The sequence below is a fragment of the Onychomys torridus genome, chromosome 8, assembly GCF_903995425.1.
Source record: "Onychomys torridus chromosome 8, mOncTor1.1, whole genome shotgun sequence".
Classification (NCBI taxonomy): Eukaryota; Metazoa; Chordata; class Mammalia; order Rodentia; family Cricetidae; genus Onychomys; species Onychomys torridus.
This window is the reverse complement of record NC_050450.1, coordinates 46,223,841-46,239,379: the sequence shown is the minus strand read 5'-3', so window position 1 is coordinate 46,239,379 and position 15,539 is coordinate 46,223,841. Positions and strand designations below refer to the sequence as shown.

The window sequence follows — 15,539 nt, the reverse complement described above, 5'->3', positions numbered from 1 at the left end:
ACAGACATACAGACAGGAAGGGAGGGAGAGATGGAAGGAGAGAGAGAGGAGAGAGGGATCTATGAGAACCAGACAGTACTACTTTGATATTAATTCCTGCTATGAGAGCGCCACCTACTGTCTGGTTTTAGAATGTAATGCCAAGGTTGGTTCAAGTCTTCATCTCGAACAATGAAACAAAATCATCCTCTGGCTCTGCACATGCACACAGGGATATGCATACCCACACACCTGCAACCCCTCTCCTCCCTCTTTCCCTCTTTCTCTTTCTCTCTCTCTCTCTCCCTCTCCCCCCCCCCACACACACACGCACACACACACACACACCAAAACAAAACCCTGCAGTCATACACTGCACTCTAATAATTCAATGACAAAGCATAAAAATTATCTGTTTTTACTTTTTAAAATAAATGTAAAATATATACACTGGAGCCAGAATGACCATCACAGAGTGTGGATGATGGTCCGGTTTCGAAGTTGCTGAATATACTCCTTGGCATGGTCGACTGTTGTCTTGGGTGCTTCGGGCAGGGGTGGAGGTCCTTCCACCAGCTTCACAAAATAGTGGCAATAGACCTTTTCCATGATGCCAAAGCGACCTCGGCCATGGTAACGAATGCGCTTCAGGCACTGGCCTCGACCTGAGGTAGACTCGGCTACGGAGGAAAGAAAGAGAGAATGATGGGACATGTCTGCTAGCCATAGGATGGCATCCGTTCCAGCTAAGCAAGCCCTGACCCATCTTTCACTAGATCCAATGACTACAAGAGATTGCTGGTTGGCTAGAACACACTCATCTCAACCACAAGTCCCTGGAGCACTAACTTAGGAACCATGCACTGCTCTAGGAGATGAAGCATGGACCCTGCTGCCACACAGTTTATGCCAGAGGAGGACAGAAAATATGGTAACACTTTCAATTAATGCAAGTTTCATTAATTAAACAAATCAGACTAACGTGACATACACTAATGGCATGGTGCTGGTGCCTGTAATCCAGGAAGCAAAGGCAGGGAGATCAGGATTTCAAGGCCATCCTTAGCTACAGAGCAAATTCAAGGCCAGTCTTTTGTTGTTTGTTTTTTCAAGATAGGGTTTCTCTGAGTAGCTAGCCCTGGCTGTCCTGGAACTCACTCTGTAGACCAGGCTGGCTTCGAACTCACAGAGATCTGCTTGCCTCTGCCTCCAAAGTGCTGGGATTAAAAGCATGTACCACAGCCGGGCGTTTAATCCCAGCACTCGGGAGGCAGAGGCAGGTGGATCTCTGTGAGTTCGAGGCCAGCCTGGTCTACAGAGTGAGTTCCAGGAAAAGTGCAAAGCTACACAGAGAAACCCTGTTTCAAAAAACAAAAAACAAAACAAACAACAACAACAAAAACAACAACAAAAAAAAAATGTACCACACCAGGCTATTAAGGCAGTCTTATATAAAATAAGCATCCCTGAGGAGAAACTTGACCTGAGACCAGAATCACCTGATGTTGGTGAAACTATTAAGGCCACTCCATGTAGTTAAAAGGGAGGTTTATTTTGTGGGGTAAGTAACAAGTGAAGGGATAGTTTACAGGGTCTGGGAAAGGTGTGGCGCAGTCTGGCAGTGTCTACTCTGCTTGGTCTACCTCCAGCGTCCAGGGTCCAGGAACCAAGGGAGCCCCCGCATCCGTGTCTTCAGTGTCCTCTCTCAGCCCGTGACCGTTACCAAAGCCTCAATGTGGGTTGGAACTTCCAGGTCAAAGCTGGAATGGCTACCCACTACATCTCCCCCTTTTGTCTAAATAAGAAAGTTCTAACCTAATACAAGACTATATACAAAGGAATGGTAGCTGGAGAGTTTTCTCTCCGGGTCCCGCCAAGCCTGGCAGTCCGACAGCCCACTTACATAATAAACACACTGCTGCTTATATTATTTAAACTGTTTGGCCTAATGGCTCAGGCTTCTTGTTATCTACTTCTTCTATCTTAAATTAACCCATTTCTATTAATCTATACTTTGCCATGTGGCTCATGGCTTACCGGTACCTTACATCTTCCTTGCCATGGCGACGGCTGGCAGTATCTCTCCGCCTCAGCCTTCCACTTCCCCCAATTCTCCTCCTTGTCCCACCTATACTTCCTGCCTGGCTACTGGCCAATCAGTGTTTACTTATTAACCAATCAGAGCAACACATTTGACATACAGAACATCCCACAGCAACCCTCCATCCCTGTTCCTGCCTGATGCAAGCACGCTCAGCTTGTTTAGGAAGACAACAGGGCACACTGACACTAGCCATGTTTAAGAGGCACACAAACAAGAGGAACTGAGAGTCAAGCCTGGGGGACAGACTGCATATGGTCCTGCAAGTGAAGGGAAATTCCATCTCCAACACGCAGGTGAACAAGGCAGACTGGGGCTGGTAAACGACCCTATGGAAAGCACTTGCCATGCAAGCCTGACAATCTGAGTTTGCCCTTGGAATCCACATAAAGGCGCAGAGACACAACTCCACAAAACTGTCTTCTGACCTCCACAAGCAGGCTATGGTGCATCCTGTGGCATGTGCATATGTACATATCTTGTGTATTCTGAACAGTGCCCCACTAAACACAGTGTGCAGGTGCCTATGGTATGCTAACTCAAAGTCATCTGGATGTGTGCCTAGGAGTGCTGTGGCTGCATCATGTGGTTGGTCTGTTTTCAGTTTTGGAGAGCTCTTCATATTGATTTCCATAGTGGCTGCACTAGTTTATATTCGCACAGAGGTGTTTAAGGTTCCCACTGCCCACTCTGGCTGAGGATGTTGAACATTTGTTCATGTATTTCACATTTTTCTCTTAAGAACTGCACAATTCCTTTGCCTGCTCATTGATTAGATGGTTCAGTGGTTTTGGTCTGTCTGTGTTTTTCTCTTTTTCATAGATCAGCAGGTCTTTCACCCTGATGACTAGAAGGCTCCGTTTCAGTTACTCTTATGGCAGAAGTACATTATAAAAAAGACCCTTAAAGTTTACATGCAATCCTTTTTTGACCTCCTTCCACCTGGCAATTCATCTATCTTTTCTCTCCACCATCACCCCCCAACAACCCCTACTCTGAGACAGTCTCTCTGTGTAGCTCTAGCTGTCTTGGAAACCATCATGTAGACCAGGATGGCCTTGAACCCAGAGAGCCACCTGTCTCTGCCTCCTGGGTGCTGGTACTAAAGGTGTGTGCACCATGACCAACAATCCATCTTTTAGATAATTTGTGGTTGTTCTCAGTTTTATTGTGGCTAAAGGGTGGCATCATGAGCCAGTCCTAAAATCCATGTGTAATAAGCACTGGTGAGAGAATCCACACCCTGAGTCCCATTCAGATCAGGCAGCTAGAAGTTAGCACATCTATCACTCATGACAGGTTAACACTGAGGTGCTAAGGGCTAAAGAAAGTCCTTACCTGTGGGAGGCTAGCTCCCACCTTTTAAAAGGGTTCCTATGAGGAGGAGAGAGGGATAAGATACTTTCAGATAGAAAGACAGCGGTGAAGAGGAGAAAGAAACACAGGATAGCTTCATGATGACTTGGATCAAAACCCAATGGCCCCTTCTGCCTCTTCAAAAGGGATTTTTATAACAATGCCAAGGGGCAAGGCAAAAGACCTCCCCCTTGCTAGATCAAAAACCACCACACAGCCAAGTGTAGACCCCTCCAAACACCTGGTAACCACACCTACTGTCAAATCATCCCCTTATGAAGCCCTGCTGGGTAAAGCAAGTTCAGATTCTTGGATCCTAAATCCCTCAATTCTCACTAGGAAACCTATGTGGGTCTCTACATCTCCCCTTCTTAATATAATAAAGGGCCCCTTAGACCTCTCAGATAGACTGTGCCTGTCATAGGTCGTCCTTCTTCCCTATCAGCCTTACCCATCCTGAAGATACACTTTCCATCAAGCATTTTCCATCAAGCATATTCTGTCTTAGGTTGGCAGCTAGGAAGAAGAAATTTACCTGCCCCTGACTACTAGCCACTGGCAGGGGGAATTACAGAGCTTAACTTGGCTCTAACTCAGGTCCCTACTAAGAGCTTGCAAGTAGCTGGAACAACCACAGTAATCCCTATGGCAGGCACACCCCCCAGTAAAGGAGTAGAGGATGACCAAGATGGAATGTCCTTTTTCAGTGGGTCTAAGATGTCTATAACAGCCGGGTGGTTGTGGCGCACGCCTTTAATCCCAGCACTTGGGAGGCAGAGGTAGGTGGATCTCTGTGAGTTCGAGGCTAGCCTGGTCTACAAAGTGAGTTCCAGGAAAGGCGCAAAGCTACACAGAGAAACCCTGTCTCGGAAAAAAAAAAAAAAAAAAAAGATGTCGGTAACAGCCTTAGCTGTGCCAAGCCCTTTTGTAAATCAATAAATTCTTGATGCAAATGCATCAAATAAATCAAAAAACTCCTGATGCAACCACATCAAACTTAAAGACTCTCTTAGCTTCACCAAACCATGGTTCCTTAATATCAACAGATTAACATAATTCTAGTATAAATATTACTATACATGTTTAAAATTCTTATAAACTTACATTCAAAAGCAAACTCTCTATAGGACTACTTTGCAACTTTAGCAAACATCTAAGAGAGATCTCTTAACAGAGCTATTTACATTTTCTTCCAATAAGACAGAAGGTACATGAATTGTGAGTCACCACAGTTAAACTTGTAGGTGAACTCAAAACTGTTTCATTTCTGAGGTCTGCAAAAGCTCAAAAAAACTCAGTTCTAATAACAGTCTTAAAGTTCCACTGACAGCCTAAGACCAGGGCCTGGCCTGTCAGCTACTCTGAAGTCCCTTTTAGCAGTCCACGTTGTAATGACTTTTAGGCAAACAGTTCCAAATATGAGGAGTCCCAAATTTGTTGCTGCTCCCCTGCATGCAACAACTCAGTTCAATTCAAACAAGCATTGCTGAAACTCCATTCTCAGTTACAGCAACATTTTTATGGCAGTCTTTCCAGAGGAACCTTGCCTCAGGACAAAGGTGGCTGCCATCATAACTGAGCTGCTACAGAGCTCCTTTTGGAAAGCTTTCTGCTCAGCCACCAAACAAAAACTGTGTGACTTTGGCTGCTAGATCCATTCAGCTTTTTTACTGTCCCAGTCTGTCTGCACCTCCTATCTCTGAGCCTGCCTACCTACAGACCCTTCTGGGTCCAGGAAACCTAGTTGCACGCATCCAGTTGCAGCTGCTGTACCCCTGGCTCCATTTACATTCACTCACACTATATTGCCCTGGGCGTCTTGGCTGTTCAATTACAGGGAACATTTGAAAGCCTTGCACCTCCTCCCCTCTGCTAGCTGCTTCTGTAACTAACTTAAAGGAGAGATGTAGAACTAGCAGCAAAGATTTGCCATGTTCCAGGAGGTCTTTATGCCAGAGCAATTATAGGTGAATTTTCCATTCTGATAGACGACCCCTCAGGTGAGTCTAATTTCTGCCCCTACAGAATGAAGATGAGTATCCTTAAGGAGAGACCTGAAGAGCCTCCAGTTTTGGGAAAAGAGAAATTATTAAGTCTTTCAAGTCCTTCAGTTCCTCCCTTGTCTCATCCCAAGACTTCCATTCCTTAAACTTGGCTTCATGGCCAAGAGGGAACTGACTCTGATTGAATGATGTTGTACAGATGTTCTCATCTAGTGGCAGCTCCAGTGGAATGGAGGGTCTTATTCCACTCATATCTACCTCAGGGAAAATTCCCCCCTGCCACTCAAGACTTACACCTAATCTGTACCAAATTAATGCCCACAGGCCAAAAGCTTCCATGAGAATCTTTTCCAGCCCATGTTTTTCATAATATTGTTGCAGTTCAACTCCGATTCTCCCCCAGGAGTCTGCGTCCAGAGTCCCATAGTCGGAAACCCAAGGAAACAGCTCCTCTACGAACTCCAAGATCCTCTGCACTTGTTGCTGTTCTACCTGAACTCCCCTGGTTTTCAAACTCCCTACAAGTGAATATCTGTGTACTATTTCCCTGCCTGATAGCAGCTTTTCTTTCTCAGACTGCTAAGTCCGCAGTGGCTGCTTGTTCCTCAACACTGTTTTGAGGTCTAGTACTAGGGAAATTCTACTCTTACCCTAAGTTTCTTCCTACACAATATTCCTATACCTAAACCCTATTTTTTTTATATATATAAGATCTTTATTGACAGATAATTCACATGGTATACAATTTTCCTGTTTGCACAATTTGATAGACTTTAGTCCAGCATCCTCATAGGCCCATGACACCATTACCATTTCTTTAAACCCTATATTTTTTCCTAATTTAATAGATAGAAATTGAGAGAGAAAGAAAGAGAGAAAACTAGAGAGAAAGAGATTTGCTGTAGCCTAACTTTTCTATATACAGTTTTTGCTCCTGAAGAATAAAATACCACCACCTTAACCTTAATACAAAACCTGACAAGTCCAACTGCTTCCACAGTGCTCACTCCCCCATTTACTTCCTCTGCACCCAAGTCTCTAGTTCTGGCACCATCTGTGGGAGGCAAGCTCCCACCTTTTAAAAGAGTTCCTATGAGGAGGAGAGAGAGATAAGAAACTTCACAGGTTAGCTTCAGGAGACCTGGATCAAAACCCAATGGCCCCTTCTGGCTCTTCAAAAGGGCTTTTTATAACAATGCCAAGGGGTGGGGCAAAGGACCTCCCCCATGCTAGATCAAAGCACACTGCATAGACAAGTACAGACCCTTCCAAACACCTGGTAACCACACCTGTGGTCAAATTATCCCCTTATGCAGCCCTGCTGTGTAAAACAAACTCAGATTCTTGGACCCTGAGTAAGTTCTCACTGGGAAATCTCTGTGGGTCTCTACACTCACCAGAACAGGCAATTGGCCTAAGTATTCAGACACCAAAGACCATTTTCGCCAAACTTGGCATCAAGTAAAAGACATCGCTAGTGCTAAGGATAGAAAAAAGTCTTACCTACATATAAGTTGGATCTGAATTCCACATTATGGTCTCTCACTGCCATGTCTTGTGCTTCTAAGAGTACCTTAAACAACAAGAAAGGCCTGCTCATATACTGATTTTGAACTAACGTGGGATTAAATCTCATCTTTTGTTATGTCTAAAATATGCCTAGTCAAGCCTTCACTTCACAGTGAACTTTATTTATTTTTTGGTGGGGTTTTTTGTTTTGTTTTTTGAGGCAAGGGCCCACTTTGCAGCTCTGGCTGCCCTGGAACACACAGAGATTGGTTTGCCTCTGTCTCCCATTTCCAGCCATTTTTAAAGGCATCAAATGCTGGTTGTACCAAGGAAAAGGGATCAGAAGACATCCCTTTCTCAGAACTAACATAGGGCCCATGGCCCTGTTGAGGCTCTGTAAGGGAAGGGAGGAGAGCCCATACCCCAAGTCATGCCACTGGAAGGAACACTGAATCTGAGTCAGGGACTCCAGCATTCTAAAGGGAACACCCATGTGCCTAGTACATTAGGACTGTGCCCAGTGAGGCATTGGAGACCCTAGGGACTACCTATGTACAAATACAAACCGATGACCACAGGAGAAGCATCAGAGACAACAAACTTCCAAGTGTCCTGAGTACCATGCCAGGGCTTCTTCCGTCCAATTGCTTATACAAAATTGTAAATTCTCATTGTGGAAGTTGGCTCCCCACCCCTCAAAAAAGACTCTTGTGATAAACAAAAACCATACCGAGTCTGGGCTGGAAGTGCAGTTTAGTGGTAGAGTATGTCCCTAGCATATGCTAGGCCCTGAGTTTAATCTTTAGCATCACTCCAAAATAAGGGCCAGTCATTTGTTAAAAAGGCTTCCAATCATTTCATCAACAATAAAAAAAGTGTCTGGTGCATATAAAGGCATCTGAGAAAAAATGCATGTAAAGCATTTATTTCTCAGGAATAAGGGACTTAAGGAACTTAAGAAAACTGGGAGCCCTGAATCTGCATCTCATAAAAACAATACATTTACACTACAAATCTTAGGAATCCAAGATTTAGGCTTAAAGACAGCTGCATACCCATCCCTCCCAACCACCAAGTCTTACCTCTTTAATTATTTGAGCCCCCTTTTTATCATTGAACTCCAACTGAGCCAAAGCCTGATCAATGGACATGCCTCGTATCTAAAGGGGGACAGATGAATGAACAAACGTCTTCTCAAAAGCAATGTTTCCTTTCAATGACAGTAAGAAGAACCTTACACAATCAGTTAGAATTCTAGAAACTGTGAGTTAAAACCAAGCAAAATAGAAAAACAGGTTTGAAAGAGATCCTATCTTTTAGTTAAAAATTAAACTTACATGCTATAAGCACAAAACAGTTTTATGTACAACAGCTTCAGAACTATGAAGGCAGACACAACTGAGACAGGCTGATGCCAACCCACACTCATCCCCACACATGGGATAAACGGTTCTGTACTGCTGCATTTCTCTTTGCTCCTCACCAAGGAGAATATGTAAGAACCAACAGTATCATGAGATTAAACCTGTTTATACAGGTAAGCAAGCATCTTGAGGTCTCTCTCTCCTCCAAGATAAACACTTAAGAACTAGAGTCACGGTATTAAAACTACTACAGAGAAGCGAGCAGGTGCCCTGGGTCCTCTGGTTGTTGGCAACTCTGCTGCCCTTGTTTCAGTGTCTATTTCCACTGTGAGTTAGTGTCTCTCTTGATGACCTGCTACATCACTGAACACAAAATGACATTCCCTATCTTCTGGGAAATTTGAGGTAATAATCATCAGGTCTTCAGAGGAACACACAGCTTCTTTTTCTGGGTATTACAAGGGAGTCATGTTAGCTTACCAATTTTGCCAGATACCACATCTTGTCCTTGCTGTATTTTATTTGTCTCCTACAATGGTAAATTTCCTTGCAAGTGGGAAAAAAAGAAAAACATGTTGTAGCAGGGTTATCAAAGTGACAGTGACATAACTGTTAGCTCCCATACTCTATGCCCAATGACAACACTGTTGTCACAGGAAATAAAACTATAAAGACTCCAGAGATTCTCCTTTGTACACAGAGTTTGCTTTTTTCAAAGTCTAATTATGTTAAAAGGTTAGTAAGGAAGTAACAGAAACTAATTCTTTAACCAAGCAACTACTCAACAAGTCACAGTTTTTAGTAAGTTGAGTAGGGAGAGGAACCATCGTATAATCCTTTTATAAACTGAAACCGACAAACCAAGTGGTTTGCATAAGACCTGAAAGCCAGCAAGCACAGGGAAAAGCCAGGCATGGAGGAATCCAAGTCCAGCGTAAGTGCCTCCTGTGGTGGTTTGGACAGAAATGGCCCCCAAAGACTCATGGGGAGTGGCATTATTTGAAAAGATTAGGATGTGTGTGCTTGATAGAGTAGGTGTGGCTTTGTTAGAAGAAGTGTGTCACTGGGGGTGGGCTTTGAGGTCCCAGAAGCTCAAGCCAGGCCCAGTGGCTCTCTCTCCTCCTGCTGCCTGCCCATCTGTATGTAGAACGCTCAGCTACCTCTCCAGCACCACATCTGTCTCTGCACACCACCATGCTTCCACCAAGACAATAATGGACTAAATCTCTGAACTTGTAGCCAGCCCCAATTAAATGTTTTCCTTTATAAGAGTTGCTGATGCTGAGTAGTGGTGTGGCACACCTTTAATCCCAGCACTCAGAAGGCAGAGGCAGGTGGATCTCTGTGAGTTTGAGGCCAGCCTGGTCTACAGAGGGAGTTCCTGAACAGCCAAGCTGTTACACGGAGAAACCCTCTCTTGGGAAAAAAAAATAGTAGCTGTGGCCATCATGTCTTTTCACAGCAATAGAAACATGAAGACACTCCCACACTTTCCTGAAGACTCTAAAGTTCACCTTCTTCCAACTGTTAGCCCTATTACCACTTCAAAAAATTTAAAAAAAAATTTTTTTAACTAATTTTTTTTTTTAATTAGATGGCTGGAGTTGTGAGAATGTTTGCCTAGTGCTGGACTTGAGCCCTGGAACTGCTCACACTGGATGTGGTAGTGCTCCCTTGTAATTCCTAAACTTTTTAGCAGCTGTATATGCATGCCACTACAAACTCACTTAGAGCTGGAGGCTGCTTTACATCTCAGACTAGAATAACCTTTGGCAGTTTGACATATGTAAAAAAAAAAAAACAATTGTATTACTGAGCTGCTAAAAGTAAGATACATCTTTGGTAGGCATCCAATGATTCAATAAAAACCTGAGGGTATGTTACAAAAAGAAACAAAACAGTAATTGTATATTCAATATATTATATATTCAGATACACAATGGCGAAGACAACTTGTGCCAACCCATCATGCTTCACTATCAGTAATTAATCCCAGCACCCAGGATGAAGAGGCAGGCAGATCTCTGTGAGTTTGAGGCCAGCCTGAGCTATATAGTGAGAATAGCCAAAGCTACATAGATTCTGTCTCAAAAACAGAAACAAAAACAAAAAACCAAAAAAATTAAAACTTAAACATCACCAAAAAGCCTCACACAGTGAAAAATCAGCATCTCAAGCCCTTAGGTTGGCTCAGCAGACTGATAAAGGCAAGCAGATAAGCAACAGCATTGGTTGTTTTGGGGGATTCGATCTGTTCACTCAATGGTATTGGGGTGACTAGCCCTATGGGGGTGTGGTCTTCTCTGAGTATGTGACCGAGTAAGAATGGAGGAGAGGGGTCGCACGCTCTCTCTCAGGTGGTCAGAGCAGGGGCATGCACAAAGAAGCATGGCTTGCAGCTGGTTCCCATTGCCCTTGGGCAGAACAGCAGGACAAAGACAACTGGGTCAGCAGCAGGTCTTCTCTGTTCCGTGTCAGGAGTGTATCTTACTGATTTCATTTCACTAATCAATTTGACCTGGCCCATTGCAACTGGCAATCTAAGATACAGATGCAATCTGGTATGCTTAAGTCAGTTCATTAGAACATATAAATTAATGCACAATATCCCTTTAACACGGAACAAACAACTCACTGCTAGACACATAAAAACACAAGGACTGTCAGGCAGGACCCAGTGGCGCACACCTTCAATCCCCAGCACCTGGGAGGCAGAAACAGGCAGATTTCTGTGGGTTCAAAGCCATCCTGGGCTAAGTGTTGAATTCAATACCAGCCTATACTATGTAAGACCTGACTCAAAAAGAAAAAAAAAAAAAATTAGGAGATTACTTCTACCCATAAACTTACTGCTGGTCTCCGAGGTTCACCAGGCAGTTGTGGTGGGTAAACAATCTTATTCTTCTTCTCCCATCTCCGAGAAATGTCAAGAGAAGCACTTGTGTGGATACATGACTGGGGTAGAACTCTGAAAGGAAAGAAATCTGTAAGACAATTGGAACTTCTCTGCAGTTTGGGAAGACACATCACCACCATTTGGGCAATTTTAGGATCACAACTGGAAGTTCATCTAGTTCATCTAAAAGAAGGCTTTATCTAGACACCACAGAACTAGTTGAGTTGGAGGCTAAGATGAGAGCTTGCAGTTTGTATAAGCCAAATGGTGAGCAGGTATTAACCCACTCTTGGCCCTGAGAGGTGAATACTAACAATTTAGTCCTATAAAGACTGGGAGAAGAAGATACAGTGGACTGATTCCTGACGTGTAGAGTTCCCCAACTCTGGTGAATATGCAAGACAAATAAATGAAACAACTAGACATATAAAACTAAAGCACAGGGAAGAGCAGAGGACTTCGGAGTGGCTTCAGGCAACTTTTTTTTGGTGGGGGTTATTTGAGACAGGATCTCACTACATAGCCCTGGCTGTCCTGGAACTCACTCTGTAGACCAGGCTGGCCTCAAACTCACAGAGCTCTGCATAACTCTGCCTCCCAAGTGCTAGGATTAAAGGTGCATGCCACCACACCCAGAAAAATAACTCTTAAATTAAAAGATTCACCTAGCAGAGATGAAGACACAGACTGTCACAAATGGCAAAGGCCTTTATCACCTGTGCAAAGGGACAGATCTGAGAACAGGAGAGGTCTGATGTGAATGTTAGGTATTGAACCAGGTGGTGATTGCATACTCCTTTAATCCCAGCACTTGGGAAGCAGAGGCAGATGGATCTCTGTGAATTCGAGGCCTACATGGTTTACAAAATGAGGTCCAGAAACCCTGGGGAAGGGGGAGAGAGAAAACCATCAGAGAGGCAATTGGGAATGCAAAAGATTTCTGTTAATGCTGATTAGCAGATTGGGACTTGGTAATGAAAACTTTAAATTCACTACTCCGTGGCCTGCACACCCCAAATGTCCATTCTTCCTCCTGTCTTCCCCAGTAGCAGCCACTCTATATCACTAAATAAACCCTTCTTGGAAAGCAGTGTCCTGGAGTGCATCTTCAACTTCCCTGCCAGGGCCAGCCACCAAGTCCTATTGATACTACCAAGAACTGTCTCTCAAATGCTTGGTGTATTAGTTTATTGGCTCCCAGATAAAGGTTCTTGTCCATGGTACTTGGACCTAGGGTGGCCTACTCTGTCACAGCAAGAATGCACAGAAAGGATGCATGGCAAGGATGCAGAGGATCTTCTCACTTCAGGTAGTGGGAAAGCAGAGGAAGGAAAGGTATCTTCAAAGCCATGGCCCCCAGTGACCTAACTTCTTCTCACTAAGACCCATCTAAAAGATCCAGCCACCTCCTAATGCAATAATAAGAAAGTGAAACAATTAGTAATCAGGAATCTTTTCTAAAATGCCCAACTCTACCCGACAGATTGCTATAGATGAAGTCGCTGCAACCACCCTAGTTCAGGACTGCCGTCTTCCACAGCTACGGCCGTGGCCTCTTGACCACTGCTCTCCCACCACCTCACCAAGTTTCTAACCCTCTTTTTTCTCTCTTTCCAAGACAGGGTTTCTCCGTGTAGCCCTGGCTGTCCTGGAACCCACTATGTAGACCAGGCTGGCCTCGGACTCAGAGATCTGCCTGCCTCTGCCTCCCCAGCCATGTGATTAAAGGTGTGCTGCACCACCACCACCACCACCACCACCACCACCACCACCTGGCTCTAACCCCTCTTTCTATGCCTGAGCACCACAAGGAACCCCTTCTGAAACAAGAATGTTCACGTCCTCCTTCAGTTTAAAATTCTTTGTTGAGGTAAGAAAAATGAGTAACTATTTTATTATTTATATATTTTAATTTTGTATGTATGGCTTTTTTGAGTTAGGTCAGGGTCTCTCTATGTAGTCTTGGCTGTCCTGGAGCTCTCTATAGACTACTAGGTTGGCCTTGAACTCACAGACATCCACTTGCCTCTGCCTCCTGAGTGCTAGGATTAAAGGTGTTCACTGCCAAGCCCAAGTTTTTGTTTGTTTGGCTGGTTTTTTGTTGTTGTTTTGGTTTTTTGTGTGTGTGTGTGTGTGTGTGTGTGTGTGTGTGTGTGTGAGAGACAGGGTTTCTCTATATAACTCTGCCTCCCGAGTGTTGGGATTAAAGGCATGTATCACCACACTCAAACCAGTTTAGTATTTATACATTATAAACACTTACTGGGTATGAGTATTTTGCCTGTATGTAAGTCCTCATCACAATATGTATTACTCTTGGAGGCCAAAAGAGGGCATCAGATCTTCTGGAATTACAAAGGTTGTTAGCCAACATGTGGTTCTGGGAATTGGAACCAGGTCCTCTGGAAGAGCAGTCAGTGCTGTAACCACTGAGCCATCCGTCCAGCCCCCATGTAAGAAGAGGATTGAAATTTCCTACAGTAAATGACCCACCTGGACGCCATGCGTACCCTAGACCCCAGACTATGTTCTTGAAATATCATTTCCTACTGAAAAGAAACAAACTTCTAGAGGAAGTGGCTGGTCAAGATCCTAAAGCAGAACGTATGCAAAACAAGTAAGAAATAGTTTGCCAGATCACAAGCCAAGCAAGCTAGCACAGGCCACAGAAGCACAGGAAAGGAGCTTGGGAGCTACTTATGGACAACCACACAGGCCAACATGGGACAACCCTGGCACTTGTAAAGGTAGTATCTTTAGGGTGTTGAAACCGTCAAATATATCTAAAGCCATAATGAAACAGTGCAAATGAGATACGGCAGTAAAATGCTTAACCTGGCACTTAGGACTCTCAATATATTTAGATATAATTTTATGTCATAGGAGAATAAAATGAACTTCATTCTGTTGTTGCTGGATGACTAATTAATGCATCATCACACTGGGCAGTATCTAGCACAGCATACTAGTGATGGCCAGGAGTTTTGAATAAGAGGCCCACTGAACAGTTACTGTCCTGTGATCTCTAGACTTTACAGTACCCAGCTTCAAACTTCCTTATCCAGTTAGAATCGTGAGTGTTTACACTTCTGCGCCATTAACATCGGTGGGTACATTGTCACTTCTTTGGGCCTCGGTTTTCGTATGTGTAAGAAAAAGAATGTGACGATGTCTCTAAGGCCGCTAACTTTTTTTTTTTTTTATTTCATTGCTCACAGCAGGATGACAGAACCATGAACTGCTCGGCTCTGACTTTAATCTTTCTTCTAAGAAGCCACTATGATAAACTATTAAACAAGATTTCTTCAGAGTGAGGTACTCACCCTCTGACATCCCTTCATGCAACAGTGCCTTCCATTTCTCAAATCCTCAATACAGATTTGGCAAATTAAATATAATGCTTGGTAATTGAAGTGTGCCGTGAATTAATAATGGCAAAGTTTTACGAATACTTACAACATTCTCAAGACTCAAATGGGTCTTCAACTGAATCAAGCAAGTACCAAACCACCATAATTAAGTGAAAATATTACTCTAAACAAAGCAACTAATTTACCAGTACTATATATGCAATCAAAACTTCCTCAGTACCCTATGGCTCCACGCCAGTGCTAATTCAATTGTATTCCTTAACTTCTACACAAGAACGTTTGCCTCCTGGCATGATGTTGCACGGCCTGGGATCCCAACCTAAGACGGGGAGGTGGAGGCCGGCCTGACCTACGTAGAGAGACTCACAAACAAAAAATAAAAATAAAAAGCTTTTCTCAAGAGGCTCCAGAACGCTCTGCAGAGCAAAAGGTTCAAAACCCCAGTTGCCTGAGGCGCTGAGAGACAACACCCTGTCAGGGATGCAGACGCGAAGCAGCCCGGGCCGCGAGAATCCCCACGGCAGGAGACTTACCGCAGCGTCTGCGATGCCCGGATCCTCAGGTTAGGTACCCACAGCGCACCTGCAACATGAATACGAGCTGTCAACCCTGATGCTCACTGTCTCCCCGTCCCCACATTCTAGGAAAGCCTTAAGCCTTACCCAACTCCCGAAGCACTGCGGCCGCCATGTCTGGCCGGACGGAAGCCCCGGAGTTCAAACGCCGGCTGACTGCACGCATGCGCAGTCCGAGGCCATCGCCCCTCCCCACACACACGCCCGGAAAGTCTGAATGCGTTGCCATGGGGACCTAGAACGCGTGGTTCAGGCTTAAAGTCTGGTCAGACAAGTCTTGCTTTAGAGTAAGTAAATGACCTCATAAAGTCTGAAAAACAGTGGGTTTCCGGAAATTCACCTGGATTCAGAAAAATTGTGTTCTCACCCATAAACAGCCTGAAAA

General features: G+C 44.2%; 1 protein-coding gene across 1 annotated transcript; it reads right to left on the bottom strand.

The window, feature by feature from the left end:
- Window positions 1-381: 381 nt before the first annotated feature.
- On the bottom strand, window positions 382-15,301 carry Mrpl22 (mitochondrial ribosomal protein L22). The gene is made up of 7 exons (XM_036198407.1): window positions 15,242-15,301; window positions 15,113-15,161; window positions 11,163-11,280; window positions 8,793-8,858; window positions 8,031-8,108; window positions 6,943-7,012; window positions 382-659 (listed from the first exon to the last, which is right to left on the bottom strand). Exons 1-7 carry the CDS (start codon window positions 15,267-15,269, stop codon window positions 448-450), a joined length of 621 nt encoding a protein of 206 aa, XP_036054300.1. The 5' UTR covers window positions 15,270-15,301; the 3' UTR covers window positions 382-447.
- Window positions 15,302-15,539: the final 238 nt, after the last annotated feature.

Excerpts from the sequence above, each read along its gene's own strand:
- Mrpl22 (XM_036198407.1), bottom strand. The coding sequence starts at position 15,269 with ATGGCGGCCGCAGTGCTTCGGGAGTTGG. Across the intron at positions 15,162-15,241 it reads CGCAGTGCTTCGGGAGTTGG|GTGCGCTGTGGGTACCTAAC; the intron begins GTAAGGCTTAAG and ends TTCATGTTGCAG. Across the intron at positions 660-6,942 it reads CAGATCCAACTTATATGTAG|CCGAGTCTACCTCAGGTCGA; the intron begins GTAAGACTTTTT and ends TTTCCTCCGTAG.